The sequence below is a fragment of the Canis lupus genome, chromosome 9 (genome assembly GCF_011100685.1).
Source record: "Canis lupus familiaris isolate Mischka breed German Shepherd chromosome 9, alternate assembly UU_Cfam_GSD_1.0, whole genome shotgun sequence".
In the NCBI taxonomy this organism is placed as follows: domain Eukaryota; kingdom Metazoa; phylum Chordata; class Mammalia; order Carnivora; family Canidae; genus Canis; species Canis lupus.
Window position 1 is genome coordinate 19,962,335 of NC_049230.1, and position 12,619 is coordinate 19,974,953.

Consider the following 12,619-nt stretch of genomic DNA (forward strand, 5'->3'; position numbering starts at 1 on the left):
TGGCTCAGTTGTTGAGCATTGGCCTTGGCTCAGGGCATGATCCAGGGGTCCTGGGATTGAGTCCCACCTCAGGCTCCCTGCAGGGAGTCTGCTTCTCCCTCTGCCTGTGTCTCTTTCTTTGTGTCTCTCATGAATAAATAAATAAAATTAAGAAAAAAAAATTGAACCTCATATTAATCTTATAATCAGGTATTTTCTTCATAGGTGATTGAACAGGTCACAATAAGTGGCAGAGTTGGGACTTGAACTTTTATAGCATATATCCCTCTTACCCACAGTTCTGAAAACCAAAGAGTTCTGAAAACCCACTTTAAAAAACTGACAGCAAAACTCATTTGGCAGCAAAACCTTACTTAAAATGATGTGGAGCTACTTATAGTATGTTTATTCCATGTAGTGCATTTCTCAGCATAAATGATGTGTTTGATGACATGATGTTGCTCCAGAGTTCCAAATGGAGTGTGTTATATAACACACGGGGTATGCTCTGCATTACTGCCTAAAATCTGAAAAATCCTGAATTTTGAAGCACCTGGAGTCTTCAAGCTTTATTATTAGCTGATTTAAGAGAGCAGAAAGTTAATTTTAACATCTAATCCGTTTAACGTTGTAAGGTACTGATTGCAGTTTGTAACTTTGTTAGCGTTTCTTATCTATACTGTCCATTTAAGTAGCACTAATCACCTATGATTATTGAGTGCATGTGATTATTGAGTACTGAGATGTGGCTAGTGCAAGCTGAGATGTGCTATAAGTGCAAAATACACATCAGCTTTCGAAAATTTTGTGCCGAAAAAATCTCACTTATTTTTACACTTGTTATCACACAATGACATAATATTCTGGATCTGTTGATTTCAACAGTATCAGCATACGGGGTTTGCACTAATTTCCACTGGCCAGCGCTGCCTTGTATCCAAATCAGTACCGTCCTCCCCTCTCCCCAGCTGAGATTGTGCGGGGCTAAATGGACTGCCTTGACAAGTTCAGGCCGCTAGCAGTTTTATTTTTGTTTTCCGGTCCTTTCCAAACTCTTCGGTTGCTAGGCACCCGGGAACTTCCGCAGGATCGCAAATCTCAAATCGCGTTTGCAGTAAGTTTGTCCAAGCCACACCCCATCCTTTGCCCTCGTGCTTCTGCGCGGAGACCCTCGCGCAGTGAATATTGTCCCCTGCGGCTCTCCGTCGCTCCGCGGGCGGTCCAGCGTGCGCGGGTCCCGGCGTCCCGGGAAACAGCGGCGATGGCGTTCCGGTGTCAGCGAGACAGCTACGCCCGCGAGGTGCGGCCGGCTGGGCGAGGGGACCTGCGGCTGGCGGGCGGAGGGCGCCGCGGGGAGGAGGTGCCGAGAGAGAGTCAGTCCCGGTGGCCTTAGGTTTGAGGTCGGACTTAATCTCCGTTGCTCCCTGCAGTTCACCACCACAGTGGTCTCCTGCCGTCCCGCGGAGTTGGAGACCGAAGGAAGCAACGGCAAGAAGGAAGTGCTGAGTGGCTTCCAAGTGGTGCTGGAAGACACGCTGCTTTTCCCCGAGGGCGGGGGACAGGTACCAGGCCCTTGCCTCACCCGATCCTCTCCCGGGAAGCCCCTTATTCCTTTCTGCTCAGGTGGGAAATGCCCTCCTGCTCCTCCGCCCCAGCCGTGATGAATGCAGGTGGAAGTTAGTTCAAGCCGGGTCATTTGTTCACCCAAGAGATGTTTATCGTGCCATAACATACGTTGGGTACTTATTCTAGGGGCTAAGGATAAGGAGTGAACAAGGCAGCATCTGTCCGTACGTAGAATACTTATCGGGGAAGACAGACAAAATGGTGAATAGATAAAATAGAATGCCCGGTACAGTGAGTGCTGTAAAGAAAATTAAAGTTTGAGGGAGAGACAGTTGATGGGATGTTCTCCTAGGTAGGGGGCAGGTTATTTCCGTAGAGACCTGACGAATTTAAGGGGTAAGCCACTGCAATTATTTAATGGAGCTGGTAGGGAAGGGGAAAGTATTCTAGACATCGAGAACAGCAAGTGCAGAGGGATTAGAAATTAGTTTAGGGTATTTGCCAGGGCCTGGAAAAGGTTCCCCTGAAGAAGCACAGCAGAAGACAGAGTTATTTATGCCGGGATTGGATAGGAACAAAGTCCATTGTGCATACGAGAAAGGAGGGTAACAAAAGCAGAAAGGTGGGCATTACTGGAGAGGCTTTTCCAGCAGCGATAATAGCACAAGGCAGGGAAACCTGAAGGATCTGACAAGTTTAGTTAACTTCAAATGGTCCACTGTAGTTGGAGCCTATGGTGTGTGTTAATGGCAGGCTGGAGATGACCTTGGAAAGGTAAGTTGGAGCCCGTTCACAGAGACTTGGAGGATGTTTTAAGCTTTGTGGACTTCATTCAAGAAGTTGTGGTGAGGGGCGCCTGGGTGGCTCAGTCAGTTAAGTGTTGGACTCTTGGTTTTGGCTCAGGTCATGATCTCGGGGTTGTGGGATTGAGCCCTGTGTTGGGCTCCACACTCAGTGCAGAGTCTGCTTGAGATTCTTTTTTTTTTTTTTTTTATTTTATTTATTTATTCATGAGAGACATAGAGAGAGAGAGATAGAGGCAGAGACACAGGCAGAGGGAGAAGCAGGCTTTGTGCAGGGAGCCTGACATGGGACTTGATCCTGGGTCTCCAGGATCACACCCTGGGCTGAAGGCGGCACTAAACTGTTGAGCCACCAGGGCTGCCCGAGATTCTTTTTTTTTTTTTTTTTAATATTTCATTTATTTATTCGTGAGAGACACACAGAGAGAGAGAGAGAGACAGGCAGAGGGAGAAGCAAGCTCCATGCAGAGAGCCCAGTGTGGGACTCGATCACACCCTGGGCCGAAGGCAGGCGCTAAACCACTGGAACCACCCAGGCATCGTTCTGCTTGAGATTCTGTCTCCGTCTGTCCCTTCTGCTTGTGCTTGCTCTCTTTCTCTCAAAAAAGAAAAAAAAAAAAAAAAAAAGAAAAGAAGCTATGGTGAGCCATGGAGTGTACTTAGGCAAAGAAGCGACACAAGAGAACATGTTTAGTAAACTTGATAGTGAGGAAGTTTCTATTTCATATCCACATCATCATCATTTTCTGCTGAAGGAAAACCTGTGGCCTCAGGCAACTATAGGACTCACTTTATAAATCATTTCTTTCAGGAAGTCTTCCCTGATTCCCTGAGACTATTAGGTCTCTTTCCTCAGAGCTCCTCTAGAGCATTATACTTTTTTACATTGTGGCGTGTTGCAGATCCTATTGCAATGACTTGTGTGTGTCTGTATTCTTTTCCAGACTCTTAAGTTCCTTGAGGGACCTTGTCTTGTTTGCTTAGTTTTCTTGTTTGCAGTGTCTTGTAAGCAGTTGGCACTAGGTATTTTTTTAAATGAACGAGTGGTTTTGTTTTTTTTTTAAAGTAATCTCTACACCCCATGTGGGGCTTGAATTCAAGACCCTGAGATCAAGAGTCACATGCTCCACCGACCGAGCCACCTAGGCATCCCTAAAATGAGTGAATCTTTTTTAATCTAATTCTAGTAGGAGTGAGGAGGATGGAGCAGAGGAAAATTCAAAACATTTAAAAAACTATTGAAAGATAAGAATCTAAATTAAGGCAATGAGAATGACAAGGTTTTTTGGGTTTTACTAAAATCTTCGTTGTTGTAGTTACAACTTTGTCTCAATTCTGTTATTTTTTCTGAAGAACTATATATATGGGTGTTCAGAGTGAGAACAGTCTCTCACAGAACAGAGTAGACTACCTCACTTGCCATTGCCTCTTTTCCCTTAGGGAATCTTAAATTACTGGTGTGTTTCTCAGTTTCCCTAGAGGGTCTTTGTATCTAGGAGTTAAGATGAGTTTTGCCTCCCACCACTGATTAGCTTTAATTCTTTCCCCAGCCTGATGACCATGGTACAATCAATGGCATCTCTGTGCTGCGAGTAACCCGCCGAGGGGCCCAGGCTGATCATTTCACACAGACACCCCTGGCCCCTGGTACCGAAGTCCAGGTCCGGGTGGACTGGGAGCGGCGGTTTGACCATATGCAGCAGCATTCAGGTAGGCAAGGTGGCCTGGGGGACCTGAGGGAGAGGCAGTTGCTGCACATGTGGGTACCATGGTGATTGAGATGTGGTTTGGGTTCTTTAGGAGTTAAAACTTTTGGAAAGGACCAACATTTAGAATCAGCTCCAATTCAATTCAATATGATAAATGGTATATAAATGGTATAAATGGTATAAAAACAATGTGAACACAAGAGTATTAGAATCACTGCTGGATTTGAGTATTACCAACTTCCCACTTGTTATCTTTTTTTTTAATAATTTTTTTTTTTTTAATTTGAGAGAAAGAGAGAGATAGCACCAGCAGGTTGAGGGGCAGAGGGAGAAGCAGACTCTCTGCTGAGCAGGAAGCCTGATGTGGGGCTCAATCCCAGGACTCCAGGATCATGACCTGAGTCAAAGGCAGACATTCAACTGACTGAGCCACCCAGGTGCCCCCCACTTGTTATTTTTATCTGGATATCTCCTGGGCTTCTTCTTCTTATTTTTTTTTTATATTTATTTATTTTTTATGATAGTCACAGAGAGAGAGAGAGAGAGGCAGAGACACAGGCAGAGGGAGAAGCAGGCTCCATGCACCGGGAGCCTGATGTGGGATTCGATCCCGGGTCTCCAGGATCACGCCCTGGGCCAAAGGCAGGCGCCAAACCGCTGCGCCACCCAGGGATCCCTCTCCTGGGCTTCTTAAATTCAGTATGTCCAAAATGGACTTAAAAAGGCTCCTCCAGACCTGATCTTCAATTAGCATCTACCTAGTTACTCAAATCCTGAAAGTCAGGACAGACACCTCTTTCGGGATAGCCAGTCACGAAGTCCTGTCAACTTATCTTCTAAAAATACCTCTCCACTTCCACTTCCTTCCACTGTCAGTACGATCATCCTGGCCCCAGCTCTCATTGTCTTTACCCCAGACCACTGAGATAGGTCATTTGTGAAATGGCATCATAAAGCTTTTCGTAGAGGTCTCATGAGGATTTTATTTATTTATTTATTTATTTATTTATTTATTTATTTAGAGGGCGAGAGAAAGTGCATGAGTGTGCGAGAAGGGAAGGGGCAGGGGGCAGAGAGAGAATTTTTTTTTTTTTTTTTAGAGAGAGAATCTTAAGCAGATTCCATGTACAGCAGAGCTGGCTATGGGGCTCAATCCCATGATCCAAAGATCATGACCTGAGTGGAAATCAAGGGTTAGATGCTTAACTGACTGAGCCATCCAGGTGCCCCAGATGAGGATTTTCAATAAAATATCTGTCAAGAGTTACTAGCCAGTTCCCCAGTAGGTCTTCAATGGGAAGAATGTCTATGATGATATTGTGGGAATATGAGGCTGGCAGCACCGCTCACTCTTCCCTGTCTCTGCTCAGGGCAGCATCTCATCACAGCAGTTGCGGACCATCTGTTTGGGTTGAAGACTACATCATGGTGAGCAGGGGGCTTAAGACTAACCGTAGGTCACAGGTCTCTAACTACCAGCTCCTTTCCCAGTAATGGGTCAGGGAGTAGGAGGAGAAAAGAAAGGGTAGTGTTCAAACTCTGCTGTGTTCTGTTCCCCTTAGGATGGGGTGGGTGACCTTAGGATGGGGTGTGTCTCAGGGGAAACATGAGAATGGGAGAAGCAAGGAACATGGAGTTGGGAGCCTAGAGACCCAGGGGGTGAATTGTGGCTACATGATCTTGCTCACATTCCTTCCTGCCCCTCACTCATGAAAAAAAAATGACAGTCTTTACCTTACAGGATTCCTGTGAGCATTAAATACGGTTAATTTATACAAATGTCTTATGTTATTGTTGTCATCATCAGCATCTTGTGACTACTCTACTTCTTCCGGCAGGGAGTTAGGGCGACTCCGGAGTGTGATTGAATTGGACAGCCCCTCTGTGACCATAGAGCAAGTGGCCGCCATTGAGCAGAGCGTCAATGAAAAAATCAGGGACCGGCTGCCTGTGAATGTGCGGGAGCTGAGCCTGGATGACCCTGAGGTGGAGCAGGTGAGGGAGAGACAGTCTGGTGGCTTCTATAGAATGGCCCTCTGTGAGACCCTCATCAGAATTCAGACAGCCAGCCCTTCTCCCTCCACCATGTTCCAGGTGAGGGGCCGAGGTTTGCCAGATGATCATGCGGGGCCCATTCGAGTTGTCACCATTGAGAATGTTGATGCCAACATGTGCTGTGGGACCCATGTGAGCAATCTCAGTGACCTTCAGGTAGGTGAAGAAGGGCTCCTGAGTGTTTGGGAGAGAGGGTACTAGGGAAGTGGGGATCACCACGATCTGGGAGTGATCGAAGGGGACAGTGGAGGCAGCCTAGGTGAAGTCGCTCCTTTATTGTTTCCGAGCTCGTGCTCGCTTCGGCAGCACATATACTAAAATATTGTTTCCGAGCTGGCGGGGGGGGGCGGGCGGCAGGTCTAGGGATTGCCTGCCCTCACTCAGGCCTAGCACTCACTGAGGTTCATGCATATGCCCCCTTGTCTCATATAGGTTATTAAAATTCTGGGCATTGAAAAGGGGAAAAAGAACAAAACCAACCTGGCATTTCTGGCTGGGAACCGGGTGCTGAAGTGGATGGAGAGAAGCCATGGAACTGAAAAAGCACTCACTGCACTACTTAAGTATGCCCCCTTCTGCTGCCCCCTGTCTTAGTTCCTGGACACCCCAAGCTCAGCTTCCCTACCTGGAGGAGAGACAGTAATCTCTTAGCTCAGTGGGGTAAGATACAATCATAAATGGTAAAGCGCTTTGGAGAGGTAGTCAGACCCACACAAAATGGTTTATTCTTTTATATCCTCTTCCTCAGTCCTTTTGGAATGTGCCCAGGTCCTCATCTGGAGGGAGATAAACTATCAAGAAAGGCATTATGGATTGACGCCCACACCAAAAGCAGTTTGGGAAGCTGGGCAGGTGATCACACACCTTTCTCTTGCAGATGTGGAGTGGAGGATCACGTAGAAGCAGTGAAGAAGCTACAGAACTCTACCAAGCTCTTGCAGAAGGTGATATATTCCACAGAGAATGGAGAGGGCATGGGCTGTGCCTAGAATAGGTTCCCCAGACCCAACCCCTTTGCCCAACCAGCTGTGTTGTTCATCAGGGCGGGAAGTGATGGGAGGGCCAAGTGGTGGGAAGATGGTGAACTCTCCTGTTAGTCCTTCGATCTTCTGAACTATGGCGTCCATTTCAGAACAACCTGAATCTACTCAGAGACCTGGCCGTGCACGTCGCCCACAGCCTTCGGAACAGCCCGGACTGGGGAGGTGTGGTCACGTTACATAGGTGAGAGACAGGGTGTGGGAGTGTTGGGTTTGGGGTTCAGCCTCTCCGCTGTGTGTGGTGCATAGTAGGAGACAGGTTGCTCGCTGATTTCCCAAGGCCGAGCAGACCCCAGGAGATGTGTTACCTTCAGATTCCAGATTTCCTGGGTTTGATCAGAGCATTTTCACGGCAACGCTGTGAACTATAACTTTCATCATCACCTTTCCTTACCTCCTTCACCATCTACCAGATCTCTCCTTACCTGGCTGATCTTGTTTAGGAGAGGCACACACAGATGCAAAGCATGCTTTAAACTGCTGAGGAGGGGGCAGCCCCTGTGGCGCAGCGGTTTAGCGCCGCCTGCAGCCTGGGGTGTGATCTTGGAGGCCCGGGATCGAGACCCACGTCGGGCTCCCTGCGTGGAGCCTGCTTCTCCCTCTGCCTGTGTCTCTGCCTCTCTCTCTCTCTCTCTCTCTCTCTTTGTGTCTCTATGAATAAATAAATAAAAGTCTTAAAAAAAATAATAAACTGCTGAGGAGAACACGTTGCTGGCTCTTGGCCAGCACTGTCTGTCTTGGCTGAGGGAGTCTGGGACTTTGCACAGACAGCAGCAAGGCTGACCTTAGGAGGAGGAGTGGTTTCCCAGTCCCACTTTGAGCTGGATCTCACGTCTGTGTCCTTTGTTGTAGGAAGGAGGGTGATTCTGAGTTCATGAATATCATCGCCAATGAGATTGGGTCAGAGGTAAGAGGAGCATGAGATTCTCCGTCCACCTTGAGTAGAAATCTAAGTGAGGGGCATTAGCTCAGCTGAATACACATGAATACATGAAGAGCAGGGAATTGAAATTCAGTACTGTTTTTTTAGCAGTAGCTGTGAGCCAAGCACTGTTTTAGGTGCTGACTTAGATCTATGATATTGACCTTTCTGGCTAGAACATTTACTAGCTTCTGAGCTCCTCATATCAGAGCTGGAACTCCTCCAAGCCACGCAGATTTATGTGTGCTGAAAGCCTGGTTTTACAAGTGATGTGTAGGCCATTTGAAGGCTGTCGCTTCCATTTTCCTTTGCCTCTGGCTTCGAGTGCCTCTGCCCATCCTGACAGTCTGCAACTTCGTGATTTCCAGGTCTCTCTTTTGCATTTACTCCAAAAAACACCTTTTAGGGTCCCTGCTCCAGGCCAAACAGTATGTATGTCTCTCTTCATAATTCCAGGTAGAGTATACTGATTTTCAAGGAGCTAACTCAAGTCTGGAGGCAAATGTGTTTGTCAACATTTCTAATAGAGGGTGGTCAGTGCTGGGGGTGGAAGAACGTCACCTGAAAGAGTGGGGGAGGCCTCAGGACAGGGGCCCTGGAGGACTGCTTAGTGGTCATCAGACAGACAAGGCAGCAGAGGTCTCCAGGCAGAGGGAAACAGAGCTTTAGCTAGTGGCAGGCGCAGGGTGCGTGGGGGAAGGCGGTGGCTAGGTTGCAAAGGTTGGTGGGAGTCAGATCACAAAAGGCTTTAGCACCTGGCCATAGCAGCCTTCTGCCTGCTTCTTGGTGTTTAATATAAGTTCCCATAGTCATTCTTGAAAAGTATCTTGGTCTTGGTAGGCTAGAGTATAGGGGCTGCATTATCACTTATCAGGAACATTACACATGGTTTAGTAGCAAAAAACCTGAACTTGAGACTGAGGAGAGGGTGGGGTTTAGGGGGTTTGACCCCAGTTTCTTAAGTATCAGGGCTTATCTCCTTATCTTACTTCCTAGGAGACCCTCCTGTTCTTAACTGTGGGCGATGAGAAAGGTGCTGGGCTCTTCCTACTGGCAGGGCCAGCTGAGGCCGTGGAGACCCTGGGCCCCAGGTAATCTTCTGTGGACTGCCCGCACTAACCTGCGGATATAGTCCTTGACCGAGGAAAAGGGCCACCACATCTGCGCTCTCATTCTGAGTCACATCACAGGCCTGTGAGGTGGGCTGAGCAGGATATAACACTGCCATCGTTTCTGATTTTGCACATAAGGGACAGCACCTCATGTGCCTGAGATCTCACAAGAACAGTGGCAGAACTGAGACTCAAACCCAGGTCTTTCTCGCTCCAAATCTCCTGTGCTTTCTGTTTTTCTTTTAGGAGTTGAAGTGTGTAAATGATACATGAATTCAGGTGCTGGATTATCGTGAGGAAGATGAAGCAGGTGCTTAGGGCACCAGCAAGGCAGAGACACAGACCAACTTTTTTAGAGAAAAAAATTAGGATTTTGAGACTAAGTAAAAATAGGCATTGATGTAGTTGTTACGGAAAAATTAGAACTTTGTTGCATTTCTTTATCCTCATATTATTGTTGATATTTTCTTTAAATTAAATACGGAGGTGTAGTGCCCTATGTTCTTTTTGATGTTTAGAGTTTTCAGAGTCCCAGCTGGCTCTGATGAATATGTGTTGAAAAGAAAACATAAGAATGAATGAATGAACAAACGAATGAACAAATTTAGTTATTAATTTAATTTAATTTATTTATTTATATATAGATTTTATTTATCTTATTTGAGAGAGAAGGAGAACATGGTTGGGGGAAGGAACAGAGGGAGAAGATTACTCCCCACCAGGCAGGGAGCCCAATGAAGGGCTCCATTCCAAGACCCTGGGATCATGACCTGAGCTGAAGACACTTACCTGACTTACCCCCAGGTGCCCCAGGAAAACATAAGAATTTAAAGCACAATTCTCTGACAGGCAACCAGATGTGGCCTGTAGACTGGTTTGGCCTGTGTACTATTTTAAATCTTCAAAATTATGTTACATTTTAAAATTGGATTTGTACATAAAAGTAATAAAGAGTTCTAGCTTTTCTCAAGAAAGGAAAAGAAGGTGCACTCTGGCAAGACTAGGCCTGCATTCCCACATGGCAGTAGCTGCAAGGAAATGGGTGGTGACTGCCTTCTTCAGACAGGATAGGCTTGTCCCTCTGCCTCAGTCCCCCCTTCTCACCCCCAGCTTGCTTCACTGCTGCTCCTCATGGGTGTTGTGTCTGTAGCCCCTTACCTCTAGTGGGCACTTGCCCTGTTTCCTGGAGGTGACCATGATTTATCTAGGCCCCTGTTTCTAGACATTTCTTTTTTTTTTTTTTTTAAGTTTTATTTATTCATGAGAGATACAGAGAGAGGCAGAGACATAGGAAGAGGGAGGAGAAGCAGGCTCAATGCAGAGAGCCTGATGTAGGACTTGATCCCAGGACTCCAGGATCATGCCCTGAGCCAAAGGCAGACGCTCAACCCCTGAGCCACCCAGGTGCCCTCTAGACATTTCTATTGTGTCCCAATTATTCACTCTCTCTCTCTCTCTCTTTTTTTTTAATACCTGGAACAACAAATACTAGTTCATTTTTTATTCCCCCAGTTACTCACTCTTACAATAAACATGGTACATATGTATCTGTGCACATGTGCAGGTATTTTTAAGAAGGGTTTCTAGAAGCCATCTACTCTTCCTTTCCCTCCCCACAGTCCTAGGGGAAAGACTCAGGGCTGCCTTTGTTTTTTCTGTGGCTTTTCCCTTGAAGACTTCCTCCCTGACTGTCTCTCTGCTCCCCAGGGTGGCTGAGGTCCTGGAGGGCAAAGGAGCTGGGAAGAAAGGCCGCTTCCAGGGCAAGGCCACCAAGATGAGCGGGCGGGCAGAGGCGCAGGCACTCCTGCAGGACTACATCAGCACTCAGAGCGCTGAGGAGTGAGGACTCTGAGGACTCTGCCACCCCCCGGGGGCTCCTGCCATTGAGAATGGGCCTCTCAGGACCACAGAGAGAGTCTCTTGGACAGTAAAATAGTTTGACTTGAAATGGTCGCGGTACCACACGGATATGACTGATTTGTACAGTATTCTCTGGTGTGTTTATGCGAGGAGTATTTGTGAATAAACAGCTTTCTAATCTGGCCCCTGTTAGGCATCACCCTCGCCAGGGAGCATTATGTTGATAAAGTGTACTAATTTCTCTAAAGCAGCTGCAACTGTACTTCCTGTGGAAATTCAACTGCCTGAGGGAAGGGCAAGTCAGCCTGGAGGCTCTGCGTAGGGCTTTAATTCATTCATATTGCTTTGTTTTCTTTTTGTCCTGATTTTCCTCCTCCTCCTGTGTTTTATAACTAAAAAGTATCGGTGACTTTGCACATAGGTCAAGAGGCCACACAAATGCAGAAGGAGGAGGATACTCCCTGTCTGTTGCGGAGGCAGAGGAGGGATGGAGGAAGGGACCGTGGGAGACTAACCCAGGGAGAGCTAGTGTCGCATTATTCATGTCAGACCATGAGCCTTTCAGAATCCTTGGTAGAGATGAAGTGTAGTGATGAAAGGAAGACAGACCAGTTCTAAATTTGCATGCATCTAATAACGGCCTCAAAATACATAAAGCAGAAACTGACAGCTAAAAGAAGAAACAGACAAATTCATGCTCGATGGAAGATTTAAATGGATCTTTCAGTAACTGATGGCACAACAGGAAGCATTACCTCATTAAGAACGTGAACATCAGAGATTCATAGACCTGAGTGGATCCAGCATTGTACACCCATGGGTGGTAAAACTAGGAATAAAAAAAAGGAAGTGATTCATTTTTAAAAGATAGTGTTTACCTCTGGGGGAAAGAAGTGAAAAGGATGGAGAAGGGACCCGAGATGGGGATGCGAGGGTGGTTTCTGGGGTGCCGGCAGTGTTCTTGGACTGGGTGGAAGTTACATAGTTGTTTATTTAATAGTTATTCATTATAGTCTGTTTTATTCCATGATGTTGTATTTCACCGTATAAGAATACAACTAAAAAAAATTCTGGGTTCTGTCACTTGCCTTGGGAAAGTGTTTTTGCTTTTTCAACCTTCAGTTTGGTCACCAGTGAAGTGGCAGTAATGGCAGTACTTAACATTCAACTGTTAAGTAGGAGAACCACTTGTGTGTTCCCTGAGATGACCCAAGAACACTTAATTTTTGATTGCCTAAATGTTCTGTTCCTCTTTACTTGCAAATTGAGTATTAATTGTAAGTACACTGGGCCCCTGGGTCGATAACAGCTCTGGTGAGGAATCATTTTCCCTCATGTCAAGACCCCCTGAGGAGGGCATGACAGGGTCTAATTGGTCTCTCAAAGAGAATGAAGCTGAGATGGCTCTCTGGTAATATCAAAAGTCACAAGGCAGCCTACTTTGTCAGGAAAAGAGTCCAGTCTGAGGACTTCAGCCTCAGGAGGCAGATTAGAGCTGGGCTGCCTGGTGGGGGTGGGGCAGAAAGATAGGGGAATCTGAATTTTGGAGGCAAAATTTAGGCATTCATGCCGC

The 12,619-nt window shown here is 46.7% G+C and overlaps 1 protein-coding gene across 3 annotated transcripts; it reads left to right on the forward strand.

The window, feature by feature from the left end:
* The first annotated feature begins 1,117 nt into the window (after nucleotides 1-1,117).
* Nucleotides 1,118-12,129, forward strand: LOC480510 (alanyl-tRNA editing protein Aarsd1). 3 transcript variants are annotated; one of them, XM_038547214.1, is made up of 12 exons: nucleotides 1,118-1,279; nucleotides 1,410-1,541; nucleotides 3,899-4,058; nucleotides 5,428-5,485; nucleotides 5,896-6,052; nucleotides 6,152-6,268; nucleotides 6,545-6,675; nucleotides 6,990-7,056; nucleotides 7,245-7,336; nucleotides 8,005-8,059; nucleotides 9,071-9,165; nucleotides 10,894-12,129. In XM_038547214.1, the coding sequence occupies exons 1-12, from the start codon at nucleotides 1,241-1,243 to the stop codon at nucleotides 11,027-11,029; spliced, it is 1,239 nt and encodes a 412-aa protein (XP_038403142.1). In that variant the 5' UTR covers nucleotides 1,118-1,240; the 3' UTR covers nucleotides 11,030-12,129. The 3 variants fall into 3 exon arrangements, with proteins under 3 accessions (XP_038403142.1, XP_038403143.1, XP_038403144.1); XM_038547215.1 differs by lacking the exons at nucleotides 9,071-9,165; nucleotides 10,894-12,129 and adding an exon at nucleotides 8,443-9,039; XM_038547216.1 differs by lacking the exons at nucleotides 8,005-8,059; nucleotides 9,071-9,165.
* Nucleotides 12,130-12,619: the final 490 nt, after the last annotated feature.